This window comes from Lissotriton vulgaris, chromosome 4_1 (genome assembly GCF_964263255.1).
Source record: "Lissotriton vulgaris chromosome 4_1, aLisVul1.2, whole genome shotgun sequence".
In the NCBI taxonomy this organism is placed as follows: domain Eukaryota; kingdom Metazoa; phylum Chordata; class Amphibia; order Caudata; family Salamandridae; genus Lissotriton; species Lissotriton vulgaris.
In genome coordinates this window covers 4,899,280-4,918,166 of record NC_141691.1, presented here as the reverse complement: position 1 = coordinate 4,918,166, position 18,887 = coordinate 4,899,280, and the positions used below count along the sequence as shown (strand labels likewise).

At 42.8% G+C, this 18,887-nt stretch overlaps 1 protein-coding gene across 1 annotated transcript in view; it reads right to left on the bottom strand.

Moving 5' to 3' along the window:
• LOC147718191 (extracellular calcium-sensing receptor-like) overlaps positions 1-18,887 on the bottom strand; it is a 149,552-nt gene that overhangs the window by 82,743 nt on the left and 47,922 nt on the right. Inside the window, exon 4 of the mRNA XM_086967155.1 lies at positions 7,031-7,867. Coding sequence (XP_086823281.1) covers positions 7,031-7,867 — 837 coding nt within the window. The remainder of the gene's footprint in view (positions 1-7,030; positions 7,868-18,887) is intronic.

Sequence of the window (18,887 nt, the reverse complement as noted above, 5' to 3'; positions counted from 1 at the left end):
CTGCCACTGATAGAACATTCAAGTTGGTAAAACCCCAAAGTTCTGACCCATAAAGGCATGCACCCAGCACTTTCATGCCAATCAAACTCAATCTGTGCCGATATTTTCTTGTAGCCATTTATATTCCATGATAGAATTGATAGGTTGTGTGACGACCCATGCTCCTAGTCGATTTAGCTCAGACATCCCTCCTCTTCATACTCCCTAAATTCTGGGGATGCTAGGGCGTTATACCAATACCGGCAAATATATCTTTTCATATCTTGCAAATTTACTGTCAGTTATAGTTATTGCAAGATCCTCCTTTTTATTCCAATTTGAGTTAATTAACCTTATATGCTGTAACCCTAGACCAGCATGGTTCGTCATGAAATACTGTCCCTGTATTTCCTCCTTTCTTACCAACCTAATCCCTTCCTTTTGCAACTCGTTTTTAGCTTTTTCCACCGCATCTTTCACCCAGGCAGAGTTAAAAAGGACCTTGGTCACATCACCCCCGTGCTACTTGTAACACACCCTACTTCTTTGCGGTCCTCTGTGCCAATATTCCTGAGACTTGGACATTTTGCCATAGTGAATAGAAGTTGAGATCGGTTTAATGGGTTTAGTTTTCTAACTTTTTTCCCGCCTTTGCCATTACTATCAGGTTCTAGGAAAACCCATAGATCGGGAGTACATACTTGCCTTACACCATAGGCCTCCCCCTTTAAACTAGGTTCCCTTCTCTTTATCATATAATCTCCCTTTTCTTTTTCAATGGGGGCCTTCCTGCATCTAGGATTTCCAGATCTCGCTTGCATCATTGTCCTCCTTTCTGTACTTTCCCCCTCTTTCCCCTCCATCTCACTCATTGTAGGTGCCAGACCACTTTTACTGATCTTTGGCCTTTCTGATCTTTTCCAGTGTGATTCACATTCCACTAGGGGCTTTACCTTATTCTCATTTGGTCTTTGCATTTTTTCCCTCTCTTTACCTACTTGTTCCGTCTTTTCTCCTTTCCCTCTTCTCAGCTTCCTTACATGGTGTTTTAATAGACGTCTTTTTGTGCGGGCGACCCTCCCTCTCCTTGACCTCGGGAATCCACTCATATAGTGTCTCTTTTCACCCCATTTTGTTACAATCATTGGCTGCCTGGATATATATATACAGATGGTCACTCTTTCTTTAAATTAGGAGCCCTTAACCCAGCGGCCTCCTCCTCTGTGCTACCTACCCCCTCCTTATCTCCACCAATTGGTCTAAGTAAAGCCGGCATTAAACCTCTAATTTGAGTCAGCTCACCCAAAATTGCTTTGGACTGCTCCTCTTGAGTCTTTAAAAGATAATTATTTAATACAGAGGCCTCTAGCAAGCCTTGCTGGGCTTTTTGGAGGATCCACATAACCTCAAGCATGGAATTACTCGAGGTCCCTGTAACCTCAAGCCACATTCTCCTTAGGCTGAGTCATTATTCCATTTACGTCTTTTGAACTTATTTCTTTACTACTTATGGTTACATCTTAGCCTTCATCCTCAATTTCACGTTCAAGTGACCGCTGGAACATTCTTGGTGAAGAAGATAACCGTGGATTCAGCGGAACCCCTGATAGTTTGAATATAGTCTGATTTAAAGAGGTTAAATCACCATCGCTCCTAGCCTCAGAGGTTGGGTATGGCACGACACTTGCCTCCTTATTAGTCATGTCCTTCCCCTCAAAATGTCTTCCCAAGAAGTCTTTAATCGAGTTAGATACTTACGAGCCACCCCTTGTTATTTATGGGTCACTGATTTAGAGGTTCATAACAAGGATTGCATATTTCCTGTAGTTTATTTCTTCCTTCCAGCTGGCTCACTCAGCACCCCCTTTGATTTGCCTACTCCACTCCCTTCCCCAGTCTCTGGAATGTTCTTCTCAGTCTTTTTCCCAGTTTTTGTAGTCTTACAGGCTCTTACTTTGGCCGGTGCCATCTTTTTAAATTCTCTTCTTCTTTAGTCCCCCTCTGGGCTCGGGACACCAATGATATGGCTTGGTTAGATGCTAATTCCCCGACCCAATGTCCGCTGGGGAAACATGGCTCCTTTTTGCCAATCTCAATTTTACAACTTGTAGACTTAAAACTGCAGCTGACGTTTATAGTAATAACCTCAGTTGTTGAAATCAGCAGTTTCAGCTCTTCCACGTTTTAAATTAAATAGGAGACACTGCTCTACACTTACCTCCGTTCCACGGTCTACCACTGCACATATTCAACCCCTGCCACCACCATCTGCAGATTAATTGTTCATGCGCTGTCTTCAGCTCTACCAACATTTAAAAATCGGCATATAAAGGGCTGATGCCAGGTGCCTGCAAACACTGCTTCTACTTCATTACCAAGCCCTGGTGAGGGAGGGAGCCCAGTGTGACGGAAACCTCCAGGTAAATAAGAACAAAGGGTGGGGTGACCACCGATTACATTTGGTCCTAAATGAGGGTGTGAGAAAGGCCTGTATCGACGTGCAGATGCAATGGTAGAGCTCTCGAGAATGTTAAACCGTGGGTAATATGGTCAGATCTGTCCAGTGTCTCATGGATGCCAAAAAGATGGGTGCCGATTAACGAAGTATCTCAATACTGTCTCCTGATCTGGGAGGAGACACTGGTCCCGTCGGGTTCTCCAGATGATTAACCCGGACAACCCGGATGAAAACCTGGTTCTGTCGGGGTCTCCGTATGTTTCATGCATGTATCATGATGTGCTTATTTACCTGGAGGTGCCCGTCACACTGGCCCCCTCCCTCACCTAATTGGAACCAAGAAGTCAACCAGATTTGGTCCTCTTGAAACCCCCTGTGCCGGGTTGGAATTATCACCGGCTCGCGACCTTGCAATATTCCCCTGCTTCGCCCTACAGCCCTGAAGGAGTCACGGGTTACTTCCCCTACCTGATGAAACACGTGTTGGCTTGTTGTTTTTTTTTCTTTTATTAAAGACATTTGAATTACATACTGGTGTTGACCACAGATATTACGAGCTAAGCACGACTCCTCAAACACTGTGATAACCCTATTACGAGTTTCGAGGACTGTATTCTCAGGTGTTATTTTATGTTTTATGTGTTGTATTTATTTGCTTCCATTTGATTTTCTTCATAATTTTGAGCTTTGTGGTAGGTGATTTCTTTGTTTCTATCTAATTGTGTTATTTTACTTGTATTTCAGTTTGACTGATTGTAAGAAATTGAGTTACTGTTTTGAGAGGGGTGAAACCATGCTCGAGCAGCAACCACAATCCGTGTTACAGTGAAGATACAAGCAAACCCCTAATTTAACCGGTGCTTAACCCTCTGGTAGTTTGGCATAAACACAATCAGTCTTAATTTAGAGGCAATGCAGTACTGTAACAGTAATAAAGTTAAAGTGCAATACAATAAATATTTCAAACCAAAGTAGAAAAATAGAGACAAATGAATGTGTTATTTGAGAATGAAACAGCAAAAATCCAATCAGTAGAACAAGAGTTATGAATCCGTAAATATTTAAGTTGAAATGGAGCCAAAAGCAAAAAGCCACACTTGCGTTTATCTGGTCGCCCAAGACCAAGCAAAAGTCATTGTAGGCTGGCCGTAATGGAGCACAGGCCAGGTACAGGGACCACTTTAGTCCTGCTAAAATCGCTACCTTCTCAGTCCAGTGCAAAGAGTTTTTTTTCCAGGTGGAGGGGTCTTTGGGGAGCAGGGAATGCATTTCAAACCGCCATTGCTGTGGAACAAAGATCATGCAATGGTGATCCCCATGATCAGTTTATGCTATAGCATGAAGACCTGGATCATCTGCTCCTCATGTTGGCGGGCAGTGCAAACAGTGTGGTCTGGGTGCAAAAGGGCCAGTTTGTGTTTGTGATGAGCCCAAAAACTTAAAGAGAGTTTCCCTGAAGACACCCCATGGGTCCAGAACCTGAAGGGCATCACTTGGGGCTCAGTATCTCACTCCAGCAATATCTAGGTCTTACTTTAAGGTGTTAGGAGATGTTATGTCCTGTGACTTTGAACAGGAGGCCAGCATATTATCCCTTTCAGTCACTCTGGTAACCCTGGGTTTAGCTGCTCGTCCAAACCGTCTGGCAAAGGCAGGAGGGCAGCAGGGCGGCAGGGCAGCAATCCAGCAAGTGCGAAGTCCGGCAAGGTAGCAGTCCAACAGAGTGAAAGTCATTTCAGCAGCACATTTCATTATTTATAACTGGTGCCTTCTTAAGAGTAGAAGAAGCTTCTACAGAATTCCCTTTGAAGTGCTCAGGTTTCCTGCCTTCCCTACCCTACCTACTACAGGGGTTACGCGTCCCTTTAGGTGAAGGCAGGACACAGCCTATTCAGTTTCAAGTGGGGCAGAGTCTAGATTTACCCCCAACCCGCCTGTTAATGACCCATCCGGGCAAACCTAAGCTTTCTATTGTGTGTGGTTTTTCTGATAGAAATACTCAAAATCCAACTGACAACTACACCCTTTCAGGTGTCCGAGGACAGACTGCAGGGTCTAAATTGCCAAGACAGGAAAATGGCACCTTTATAAATTTGCTGCAACAGCTAATGCTTGGTGTAGGGCGCAAAATCAGAATGGATTTATGCCAGATCACTTGACGGGGTGAATGTTTGATTTATTCAGCATCCTGTCCATCATTTGTTGCTGCAGCACTTTCTGTCCTTAGTGCGATGGGTCTGCCAGAACATGGGTTCCTTGCTCACTGTGCCACTGGATTCAGGCTAGCCTGTCTGATTAGGAGTGTTAACCCGAAACTGGTCCCTGGATGCTTGTTTCTGGTCCAGGGAGGACCCAGCTTGGCAGTTTGGTTTGGACTCATCCAAAGAAGAGAAGGGTCAAGCCTGATTTGCATATGGCTGGATCCAATCTTGTGATTCAAGGAGAGAAAAATCATGATGGATTTAACTCAGATCACTTGACTAGGGTAGAATGTTTGATTCATTCAGCATTCTGGAAAGCATGTGTTGCTGCAGCGCTTTTCACCCTAAGTCGAATGGGTATACCCAGACATAGGTCCCTTGCTCACTGTGCCACTGGATTCAAGTTAGCCTGAATGATGAGGGGTGCTACTCCAAAACCTGTCTCAGGATTCTTGTTTCCGGTGCATGGAGGACCCATCTTGGCAGTTCCGGCTGGACTGTTGTCATGAGGAGCAGGGTCAAGACTGATTTGCATATGGCTGGGTCCAAACTGGGGTGGCGTAGTGAACAAAGATTAATGGATTTAACACAGGTCTGTTGACTGAGGGTAAATGTTTGATTCATTCAGCATTCAGTCTATCATTTTTGGCACATAACGTTAAAAATGTGGCATTTTCAAAACTGTGATACAAAATCTGCCTATAGCATAAAAGCGAATTTCTCATTACAGTTCCAAAGACACCAAACATTACCCGTTCACCTGTTTCCTTCAATACTTAGCACTTATTAAATATTATCCCGATTCTATTCTATAGAAGAAGTGCGACTCATAGCAGTGAAAAATGCACTTAGGAGTTTTTCAACACCATGGCATGTAAAATGTAAAAGTATATGCCCAGCATTTTAGTTACATTGCTCCTGCCCATTAGGAAACCATGGCATACATTACGGGTCTATGTAGCAAAATGGGAGTTTAAGACTTGGCAAAGAGGGGGTAATTTGTAAAACTGACATGAACGGTGAAGACTGCATTCAAGTTGCAATGGAAGGCCTGGGACATGTTTTAAGGTCCTACCTAAGTGGGTGGGTCAATAAGTACTGCAGACTGACTATTAGCCTTGAAGTTACTCGTCCTGGGAATATATAGTGCCACTATACTAGGGACTAATACGTAAATAAAATATGCCAATTGGCAATTGGATATAAGCCAATTCTACCATGTTTAGTGGAGGGAGCCAAGCACTGTAGGACTGGTTAGCAGAGTCCTAAGGCCAAGAAAATTGAATAACAGAATGAATATTGTGTTAAATCCGGCACATTCCTGGCCTTTCCGTATCACGCAGCGCATTGAGGTGACTTGCTGCACTGCGTGATTTGTTCATTATTACGCCCCTTAATATGAAGACTGTATTAACCATAAGGCACTTCATTCCTAGCTCTGAATCTAGCCATCTGCGGAGAGCAGCGACAACCTTAGGAGATTATAGGGACTGATGATGAGTTTTGGAGAAATTGACCCTCCTCTAAGTTAACTCGGGATATAGAGGAAAACCCAACTACTGAATCTCAGCCATCATAGGGAAACAATCATGTACTAAACCAATCAGTTTCTGGAAGTGATTGTAGGTTTTCCAATGATTCTTATGCCTTTATAAGGATATGATTTGTTATAACCACACAAGGGCATACATCGGGAATGTCTTCATTAGGGTACTAGATACATTCACAACAGAGGTCTTACCTTCTCCTCCCTCACCACCAATTCCTGAAACGTCCTCCCCCACCTATGAACATCTCCCTAACTGGCAGAATTCAGAACGGGACTCAAGACCTTGCTTTTCGACCAGAGTCCTGAGAGACCTCTGGGCCTGGATACCCAGAGGGGTGATTATCCACGCCCTATAAATACTATTTGATTGATGAAAGAATTGTGGTGAAAAAACATTCTTCCCTTGTGAATATCTAGAAATGGTCCAAGGGATCAAGTCACAGCACAGTTGTCAATGTTACAGCCAATGTGGGCCGCCCAAGGCCATGGATCATTCAGGGTTGCCTCTGGGATAAAAGAAGAGGGAGTTTGTTTACTAGTCATTATTGGGCCTTAGGCTGGAGCAGTTCAAGGCTTGGGTTGTTCCTCTTGGTGTCCCTGCAATACCCATCATATCAAAGCGGATATTCTTTGGTCAGTTAGGGAGTTAGGGAGGCCTTTCACTCTCATCGATGAGGAATGGAGGCTTCATGTCTATGTGACCATGGCATCCACACTTGAAGAATTTGGCATTTCTACACAGTTTAACACTTTTGTTGGCCCCTGATAATAAAGCTCTGCACACAAAGGAGAAGATGGCCTGAAAGGTGAATTAACACTTATAAATAAATAATTATTCCCTACCTGCCATGGCTTTGGATGGTGTGTGTCAGCACAGCTGCTGTTCGGGAAGGGTCCCATCCCAGGTGTGCATGAGATCAGGTCCTGCAGAGCGTGGGCCAGGGCATACACTGCCAGATAAATGTGATAAGTGTAACTCATATCAGACAATGCAAACATTGACTCAAGATCTTCAAGCACCTCTGTGCCAGTGCACTGCAGCTCCCCATCCTTTGCGTCCACCTGCACTGTTCCCAAAGAGCTGGTATTGTTTGACCACTTACACCCAAAGGCTGCCTCCCAGAAGGAATGGATGAAAATATCTTCATGAAACATTGAGGGGCGAAGGTTCGCTAAGAAAGGCTTGAGGTTGGGCATGTCAGGGGCATGGAGTACTAATACAAGAGAACCATTCAGTAGACTCAAAGACGAACTTGGAAAATAATGTGGAATTATTGCTAAACTTGGAAAAATCCATATTCTATCCGTTACGTTTAAGTCATTCAGCTCCTGCAGAAGAGGTTTCAGTTCTGTCTCAGAACAGTCACAGATAATAACCCTGGCAGAAGAGCTCTGTATCCTCTCAGCGATGCTCCTCATCTTTTCCTTTGGGTACATGTCATGGATTTTCTCCCAGAATGAGACACAGACTCCCATACTCTTCAAATCCTCCTTCAGATCCTTGCCCCACATGTAGGCGATGTCACTATCTTCAAATAAAACTCCTATCCAAGTCCAACTAAAGTAATTCACTAAGAGTGCAAATGCCGTAGACTGAGGTCTCATGGGTGGAACAGTGCGAAGAAATGTCGGGAACTGTGCTTTGTCGCTCAGCACATCGTGCACTGCTGCATAACTGATCTAAAAAAAGAAGCACAAAGAACAGACCAATAATCTGTGTCCTATTATGATTTCTCTTCTCACTCAAGGCAGATAGCAACATTTTAATTTCAGTATTTGATGAGGTATCACAAGCTAAAACATGCAAAGCGTCATGAAGTATACGTTTTGCAACTGGTATCTATGTATTAGAAAGGCAATTTACAAGCAAATGCATCACATTTCCTCAAATTTAAATTCAGTGCTGAAATAAATTAATGTAACTGTTTAGGGGAATAAAACAATCTAATGAATAGGTGAATGTTGCCAGAACATAGCTAATACTCCTGATATATAAGGTAGTCATATCCATATACAACCCCATATAAACATTCCAATCACACACACATGCACACATACATGCAAACACAAACACATATACACATATACATACACACACACACATTTACAAACACCCATCTCCATCACACATACGCGCAATCACACACTCACACATACACGCATACATACACATGCATACACACACACAGACACACACACACATTTACACACACCCAACTCCCACACACTGAGGGGATCATTACAGTGGCTGTTGGGTGAGTGTCGGACTACCCTCCTTGCAGGATTGAGACTGGCCGATGAGTAGTCAGTGGTCCAACCAGCCAGATAAGGATGCAACCAATGTGTAGGTTGTCAGAAACATCCCATTTTTAATTGTGGCGTATCCTGCCACCCAGAAAAGAGCTGCAGCGCACGCCTTGATTGAAAAAGGGATGTTTTTAAACATCCATGGAGTGCCTGGCACACATTGCATGGATGTTTGGAGGGCACCACCTGTGCCTCCCTATCTACATAACGCTGCCAGAAGAGGGACATGGGCCATGCTAGGAGACCTTACTGTCCCTTTTTGGCTGCCTGTTCAGGCAGTCCGAAAGGGATATCTGAATCCCTGCACAGGCACTGCCCCATTGTAGTGATTAGGAATCCGACCGCCATCTCAATGGGATCTTTAACCCCTTCCATGCTTATGATGTAACTACTCTGTCACAAGCCACATGTGGCGTGTGCTCATGACTGAGTGGTTCCGTCATGCCGCTCCGCCCAATTGGCACTGATTCCCCGCCTGTGTGGGAAAATTTGTGAGTGAGCAGAGTCATGACAAAACCACTCCGTCATAAGCACAGCCCGTCCGTGGCTCGTGATGGAGTAGTTCTGTCACAAGCATGTCGGCGCCGCGTGACCCCCCCACACCCCCAGCACCGCAGCGGAATTAACACCGCGGACAAGGGGTTAATCCTGTCAGAGGTGGTAGTCCTGTCCCCCACCTCTGCTCTATGACCATTTGCATTGTAATGGGTTGGTTAGACCGATGCCTTAGATAGCCGGCAGAGCTCCACCAATGGCCTGTCAGTGGCGGTCCGCCTGATATCATAATGATGGCCTTAGAGTCAGTTTTATTGCTGTACTCTAAAACATGGATGCTGGCGACAGACTGTGTATCACTAGTTCACCAATATCTTTGTCCCTAATTTACAATTATATGCAGTTCCTTTGGGCTATTGTAGTGTAGTTCCTATTTTCCCAATAGGCTCTGCGCATTGGAATAACATAAACAATAGTTTAGACATAGGACTGAGGTAGACTAGGTCTCTATTGAATATGTTAGACTTAATTAGGTTTGCCAGCTAGCTCAGAGGTCACTAGAAACTTTCTCGAATAAACAGGGAGGAGTGAACTTCCCTGATTAGACAAGAAGGGATTTAGCTTCTGACAACCGCATAAACATGACAACTTTGCTCCCCCAGAATAAGAAGTATATCTCCAGAGTTGTGTGAAAACAATAGATAGCTATTTCACTCAGTCAATCGTGCATACTTAGTTTCACCAGAGTGCAGAGAAATAGAGAGACAGGCTTTTTCAATAAAATGTGTTATTTATTGAGCAGTCTTCTTTCTCATGCAAGAGAAATGAATTGCCACAATTGGAATACTTGTTATAAAGTAAAGTGCGTACAGTAAAAGGAGTATTATGAAATAATATTGTAAAAGCATTGATATGGTTTCTGAGCCATATTATACTTAAAATGCATAAAATATATACAATTACATACAATGACAAAAGTTGACTAAACGTACTCAACTGGTGCTTCTAAATACGCCTACCCCGGTGTACCTGACCTGAGCCTAGTACGTGGGAAGGAGTAAATTAGCTGCAGTTTAAGTTAAGTTAGTTTTGCCAAGAATCTGACTAAAGAATTCTCTAAGGATCTAATCAGCTCCATACCTTGGTTTCAGAATGAAGGAGGTCTTGTATCTCGCTCTCAGGACTCGATCTCCCAGTAACCCACAAGGGTGACTGGAAACACTGGAGCTGGATTTTCTCGCCAGGAGAAAAAGTTAGCGTCTTTCTCAGTGCGTCAAATGGGAGGGACAGCTTCCTTCGGCACTCAAGTCAGCTGGGCTTCGGATAAGTAGATAGCCGCTCTGCTCCAAACCACTGTGTGTTGCTTAAGGCAAACATTGGTATATTTATACCTTGAAGGTGCCGAGTTTGACGTAAGGTTGGACATAAGAAGTCAATAAAAGATGTCACTAAGAACTAGCCATTCTTTTGGACTTGCAGGAGTTCTAGGACAAATCAAAACAAAAGCATGGGGAATTCCCAGGTTGCTGGAGGTTTGGTTTGTTCAAAGAACTCGTTGTACTTTCTAGGAGTCTAAGGAAGTAGCCTTGCCGTATTTGGATTGCATTGGCTATTACTAAATATGGATATGATTCTTATGCCTTTTTAAGAGTATGATTTGTTATAACCACATAAGGGCATACATCGGGAATATTTAATTAGGGTCGTAGATAGTATCACAACACTATAACACCCATGCACAGTGTGAAAGACAGAGTTGGGTTGTGAAGTCATCTATCCTGAAGACAGATATTCACATCACACTCATTCTGTCAGAACTGCATTGACTCCTCTTGTTGATCCGCACCATCTTCAAAACCAGATACATTATTTACAAGGTTATCCCGACACACACCCTCACTTGTCTTGTAGAGAAGCTCTGCATCTCCGGTAGATCTCTGCAGTCCTGCAGTCAGGAACCATCAGAGTGCAAACTGAGAGAAAGAAAAAGCAATGCAGCAGGCCCTTTTCATCAATGTACTAATTTAGGAAAGCACCCCTCTTTGAGGAACACTACCTCACTTGGCTGCATGCTTGTCTTTGTGTACCGCTATCTGCTGCTTTCGAGAAAGAATGAGTTCTAGGAGCCCCAAACACATAAAAACATACATTTATATACCACATACCTAGGCCACTAGGCACTGTATGGGGCCAAGGGCAAACAGACAGTCAATGTATGATTGGGCTAATTGGTTACTAAGAGAAAAAGTAGATTGTTTTATAAGAATTGTTCCATCAAGTGGTGTCTTAAGCCCTTTACTAAATTGGGGCTGGGATGGAGCATTCCTGATGGATATGTTGATTCAGATTCTGAGTTCAAATGTTTAGAAGGCCTGTAGACTTCCTTTTTTGCTGGTATCTTGAAGGGAGGCATGCTGTGAGACACTGGATGTCACAAGAATTCCAGCTAGATGGGCTAGGATGCCTGTAGTAATGGGTTTGTTGAATAGATGATGCAGTTGGTTTTGAAGATAGTACAGGCCAGAAAGTGGAGGCACTGGAGTTCCTTAGAGGTGGGGGCCTGACTGATGAGAGGTGTTACTCTATACCCATCCCACAATGCTCGTTTCTGGTCCAGGGAAGACCTGGCTTGTCAGTTACCATTAGGGGCCGGGTCAAGACTGATTTGCATATGACTGGGTCTGAAATTGTGTGGCAAAGTGAGCTAAAGACCAATCATTGATTCAACCCACATATATGACCGGTATTAAGTGTATGAAAAGTTTCAGTGCTCAGTCCATCATCTCGCTCTGTTTGCTTAGTTTTATTTTCCTGTATATATACATCATTTCAGCACCATGGTAGAACTCTAGCTCCTACTCATGCGTTTGGTGCTTGTAATCACGTTTATTTGCTGCTGTCTCCTAATCATTGCAGAACACATATTTTATGGAAGAATAACATTGGTTCAATTAATGTCATTGAAAACGTCTTGCTGTGTATTCTCTGTATATTTCTCTGAGAATAAGTAAGCATGAGTGACTGAGTGAAAGATTCTGTACTGTTTCCACGATCCTGGAGGGGACAGGGTTGTCATGCTCAGTAGTTGCAAGATATCATTTGCTTTCTGGTAGGTTTCGGGGGCTTACAGTGGTACTGTGAGCTATCTGGGCTATAGGCCAAGATATCCTGCGTGAGTGTCTGGAATCACTCTTGATACCAAGCCCTTACTTTAGGTTGTCCGAACAATGTGCATGCCCTATACATTGGTAAGAAACTACACAACAGAAGAAGAATGATAACCAAATATACACATATGCCCTTGTCTTCTCTTGTTTTGGGGGCAACAATGTTATATTAATATTCGACAGATGGTAAAGTCAGTGTACACCTTTTTTAATTCACAAAACGCTACAGTTGTCATAAGTTGACTATTGGCTGTAGGCAAAATGAAGGTGATACGTTTCTTCTTTGTAAAGCTATTAAGATCTAGCCACACAGCATCTGGAATGCTGGCAGGATATTGTTATACTAATCTTTCAACTTATCAGTGAATTGTCACAATGTGTGCTTGTCTCAAATCCAAATTCGGGCTTATGCTCAAGATTAATCAAGTTTTATCTGGGTGAATCAGGGACTGTATGTGCTTCAATGCAGATCGTCCACCAGGAACTGTAGGATTATGTCACAGGCATCAGAAAAATGCGATCAGAAGTCTGCTTTTGTTATGCACAGAATTTCTCCTTCTATTTGTATTGCTACATTATAAATCCAATTGGGATGGCTCGATATCGGTCTGGAGTTTCAACCTGTATGCACTCCTTCGTTGGATTCACCACCAAAAACTCTGAAAGCGACTGATGCACTATTGCTACTTTTGTTGTGCTGCCTAGCAGCGTTGGCACTCAATGTTCAATTTGGCAGAAGTGTCCACAGTGTACACAGATTCTTTTTCATAAAGTTTATTTACTTTCTACTTCTTTATATAGGGGAATAACTGACACCAAGCTAACATTATGTTCCTTTAAATATGGAATCTGTTGAAGGAATCTACATCAATTTTACAAAGAGAAACACGCACTGGTGGGGGGTTTGTGGCCCTTTGGATCCTCCTTGATCAATGAAGGTTTGGACTTCCAGGCAGGGGATCTGCCCAGTAGCACAGCTACCTTTTCTGGTGTTTTCATGATGGTGAGTTCCTCTGTGTGGTGAGGTACATGTAGTATCCATTGATGCAGACAATATGCTGCTCTAGATTCAGTCTATCAGCAGAGACATTTCAGATAAATTTTGTAACACAAAAAGATTTTCAAGGTTTATGGAGTTGTGTGTTAAATTGGCCAAGTATGTCATGTTTGCCCTCTGTGTGGATTATCCTTCACAAGCGCTGAGGGCTGATGAGCAGAGTGTGATGCATGACCTTGATGTTTTTTGGTGCATATGTATCTGTAACCGTGATGATGCAAAGTATCTCATTATGTGAATCCTAGCAGGGTCAAATCCCCATTACCGCCACAGATGTATTATATGATCACTCTTCCAGGTACAGGGCAAGGCTGTATTTCACTTTCTGAGGAGATTCTGCTCCCCTACATATTGTGTTTTACCATCACCATACAGTGGTTGTGCCTGGTGTTTGCCAGGGAGTTTGCCACCATGCTGTGAGGTTTGATCTGCAATAGGGGCATGATAAGTGTGGCTCTGTGCATTTTCGAAGGAATGTTATGTGGCTTTACCAATGCAATGGCCAGCGCTAAGTTTGTTTGGTAGGCAGTTATACAAAGTGAACAAGTTCTCAACATCCAGTGCACATGCGATTGCGGGATCAGTTGGGAAGGACTGACAGCACAGAGAGACACAGGAAGGAGCTCAGTGGGGGACATAATCAGGGTCCAGGAGTGCATTACCTTTGTCTAGTTGTAGGAAGATCATGACATTTCAGAGGTCCATTTCCTGACACACTGGTGGCTGAGATGTCACACATGTGTAGAGGGACAGACACTAATTCCACACATTGGCCCCTTACCCACGGTCTGCGTGTCTTGGCTGGAGGTTGGAGACTGATGAGCTTTTAGTGATGTGTGTGGACAGATGAAGAAAGACCCACTTTCACCTTCCCGCTAGCTATGGGACACTGGTATATTCTGAGTTCTCCACGGGTGATAAGTGAGAATGGACTAGACACTACAGATGTACAGATGTACAGTAAGTCATAATGGCAAACTCTATTCCATTCAAGTTAACATCTGGCACAGGGCTTGTCTCACCTCAGCTGTTTGACCTTGTTACAGGAAGCGTGTTGTGACGTGATTCAGAGTTGAAATACTCCCCTTCTGACTTCTCAGACAAGGTGGTTGGTCTGACCGATTCAGCGCATATTAATTATGCCTCAAAGTAGGTTGGGTAGTTTCAGACTCGAAGGTGCCTCCAAACGGGCTCCATTTGTAGTTTCTGAAGGCTTCCTGGTCGGGATATCCAGCCAGATTCAGAGTAACCAAGTCAGTCAGAAAGCAATGGGTTTTGGGCATCATAATACGTTGGTCGAAAAAACCAGATCCAGGAATGAAATAGTCAGACAGTTCGACTCCGACAGGATCTCGGATGCCCTTCTGACTGACATCGTAATCAGCCCCTTAGTTGTATAAATATACAACTAATTTAAATAATGGGTTAAAATATATTTTTACAAAATAAAAATGAATACAATTCAATGTAAATTAAACCATTTTATTGCAATAAACAATGTAAACTAAAATTGTGGTTATGTGCTGTGATGTTTTGTTAATAAAATGTAGTCTATTTATATATCCGTATGGGTCAGGTTTATAATTTGGTGGGTGGCCTGTTTCTCCACCAGGGTGACAGAGTAAATTACTCAATCAGCTTGACGGAGATGCTGCCAGCAAAATTGAGAAATTACCAGCATGTGGTGATATTTTTGAAGCATTGACGACAACTTCATCAACCTTCCACCCAATGCACAACCAAAATCGGTTATTTTACCCATTTTAAAAGGCAAATGTTTTATACAGGCTAGACCTGCTTTTATATATTTGCAAATGTTGACCAATGTTTGGGAAATTTTTAACAAAAAAAGCTTTTTTACGACAGGAGTAAGAATACGGAAAAAAGGAACACTATTAATTAGTATATTTTAAATATAATGAATAATTCCTACGTATTTTCATGATTCAGATTTTGATTAATCAGTATTTTGTGATGTTTGTGATTTTGTAACATTTTTATGGAATTTATTTATTGCATTTCTAATGTGGTATGCTTTTATGATGTTAAATAACTGAATAAAGTGCAGTTGACTGACTGACTGGGCTCCTCCTGGATGGGAACAACCTGTTCGCACCAAGATTACCTGCCATTGTAAAGTTCTGACAGGCCAACCCTTCCTGCTACATCATTGACAGCCAACATGAAGCTCAGACCACGACTGCCCAATGATCTAACTGGATCTTCGTACTGATCTTCACACTACCATGACAGCCATCTGCAATGCTTCTCTGCTCCTCAAAGTCCCTCCCATTAACCGGAACTCTTCGTCCTAGACTGTGAAGGTAACTCTTTTGGTGTGATTCCTTTGGTCCCTGTACTAGGCCTGGGCTCCATCGCGGTCAGCCTGCACTTTTGACTTTCACCCAACCATATGACCATTACTAGCACTTTGTGTTGTTGGCACTAATGTCTCTTAATCTTTAAAAATGTAAAGCTCCTGTTGTACTATTGGAATTTTGTCATTTTGATACCAAATAATGTATTCAAATTGTTCAAAAGTAGCTTCGGATCTTTCTTGTGTTTATCACTTTATTATTGTTATTGTACTGCATAAATGATTTAAACATCGCCTCTAAGTATTTATTTTGTGCCAAATACCAGACGGTTAAGCACAGGTATTTGGGTTTCTTTATAACATCAACGTGACAGAGAATTCTGGTTGCTTCTTAAGAAGGGTTTAAAATTTTGTTATTTTGATACCAAATAATTTATAAACATTGTTAACAAGTAGTTTGGGAGAATTTTGAGAATTGTGGTTGCTTCTTAAGAAGGGTTTCACCCCCTCTTTGAGTAACCCAATTTCTTACACTGTGCCTGCAGTATCCTTCAGAGTGGACAAGGAACCAAATCCAGCAATGGCAGGAAGAACAAAACCAGCTCAAGATTTTGATTCTTGAGAAAGTATTATGAGTAGGCCTGACTTACTCCAGGACAGGATTACATTTCTGAACAGGAATCCAAAATACTGTGCTCTGAAAATATCGTAAGTAGAAAAGCAAGAATATCAGTTTACACAGGCATAATTAGATATACTATTCATGTTTCCACATCTGCATACCTTGAAGATTTCTGTAAAGTCAATGTTATCTTCAATGGAGAGTTATCTATGATTGCCCATATATACTCACTCTTTTGATTCTGATAGGTGCACTATAGCTATGATATTCTACTACCAAGGCTATGTTTATGTTTATGGATTTATAAAGCACCTGGCTGCCCGAAGGCTTCCCAAAGCTGAAGAGAAAGTGCCGTCATGACGCAGAGGTTTTTTCCTAAATGCTGGTTCAGTTGCATTTCTTCTCGTAGGGAGTTCCAAAGACGAGGAGCCAGATGTGAGAAGGATCTCCCTCCCAATCTAGATCTATTTATTCTTGTCCTTTTCATGAACAGATCTGATGAGGATCTTAGAGATCTACATAGATCATGAGGATCTACAAGCTTTCCTATTAAGACAGGGCCTCTGCCGTTCATGGCTCTGTGGGCAAAACAGATTGATTTAAATTTGATCCTGGCTTGGATCGGTAGCCAGTGCAGTATTTTCAGTGCGACCACAATGAATTTTGTCTGGGAATGCCTACCAGTTTCCTGGCTGTGGCATTCTGGACCAGCTCTAAACTGTTAACTACATATGTTGGGGAGCCAAAATAGAGTGAGTTACCGTTGTCCAACCGTGATATCACCATGGCCTGAACCACCTTTCTCTGTGTTTGTTTAGGGATAAGAAGCAGGATCTTCCAGATCATGCGAAGTATTCCAAAGATGTGGCTGATAATTTCTTGGCTTGTGTCTCCATGGAACGACTGTGGTCCAACCATATTCTCAGAATTGTTACCACATTTTTTGGATAGGAGGTCTCCTAGTTCTGGAGGCCACCAGATGATGTTTATTGGGACTGCCTTATTTCCCAAGAACATAAGTTCTGTTTTTTCTCCATTTTGTTTTAGGCTACATTTATTCACCCATTCTGCTACTTTTAACCATGCAGGTGGCTAATTTGGTGTGCTTGGATTGTCGGCCCTCTGACACTGATAGTATTAACTGGGTGTCATCTGCTTATGATACAATAGATAACCCAAATACTTGCACTAACTTTGCCAGAGGTTGCATGTATAGATTAAATAATATGTGGCTCTGTGCGGATCCCCGTGGGACTCCGCACAATAATTACAGGATATCTGAGAGGTGCTTGCCTTCCATTATCTGGAACGATCTATCTTCTAGGATTGAGGACAGATGTTTTAGCTGAGTGTCTGTAATACCTGCCTGAGGATCATATTGTTGTGATCAACCATGTCAAATACTGCAGTAAGATCAAGAAGCAGGATTGCAGCAACACACCCCAGATCCAGGATTCCCTTGAGTTCCTACGTGACCATCAGCAGGGCTGACGCTGTACTATGTTGTGGTCTGAAACCCATTTTCTTCTAAAAATTGTGACAAGGTCTATTGACATGTTTTCCAGCTATTTCATCTAACAGAAGAAGAAATTAGATTGAACGATTATTCACCTGCTTTGAAGGATTTAGATGAAGTTTTTTTAACAGTGGTCAAACAATGGCGTGTTTCCAGGTTTTGGGGTTGATCCCTTGTGTGAGAGAGAGCGAAAGAAGTGCAGCTGTTGTAGTCATTGTAGCTACACCTCCCTGCAATCGGAAATGGGGAAAACGGGGATTTAATGCTCTGCAAGATCGCGGTCATGGCTTCCTCACCTAGCCCTTTTAAAATTGTCTATACTTGACCCTTTTACCATTCCCAAGCCCACACCAGTACTTGATTGACCAGCAGTGTTGTTTGGGTCGGTGTTCCCTTGTATGGAATTACATATCTTTTCTACCTTATTTTTGAAGAAGCTTGCAGGCTCGTCGCATCTCTCTCTGGAGGAAGGTTGATGGGCCGTCTCATGATTAGTGGAGGTTAGAAAGTGCACCAAAATCATTTCCTTGAGGATTTGTGGGCTGAATTGGTTTTGTCCTCGAAATACATAGGTTGGGCTTGCATCATCTCAAAGTGATATTGCCTAACGGCCAGTTTATATTGACTCTTGATGGTGGGGTATAGTTTTTTTCATCAAGATTTGGTTTGCGTTAAACCAACCTGCCTTTTTTCTGGCTGGGTGAGTGCTTGGCCTGACTTTCTGAGAGCACTCTTCTGCTACTCGGTTGACCCAGTCGGCCCACATCTTATCTGCGTCCTCTGGGTTATCCATCAGTCTCGAGCCTTAGCTTCGAAGGAGCTGACCATGCTGGTCTCATTCTTGGCCATTTCCTACCAGCCTTGAAGGGATTACTGCATGTGGATGGTGAGTGGAGGTTGTCGAAGGTGAATGGTATGAAATGGTGATCTGACCATGGAACTGGGAATCCCTTCTCTTAGATTGGGTTCATTGACGAAGATTGCATCTAGTGAGTCCCCTTTTTCATATGTGCCAGAACTTACAAGTTGTCTAAGTTGTATAGCTTCCATATCTTGGGTAAATCTGTTCAGGGAGGTATTATCAAGTTCATCGAAATGTAGATTAAAATTCCCCAGTATGGTCGTAAATACTTCACTGGCTACAGCTTTTGCTACCAATCAGGGAAATCCTCTATGAAGGTTTTACAGGAAACAGGGGGGGTCAATAAATGAGCTTGCA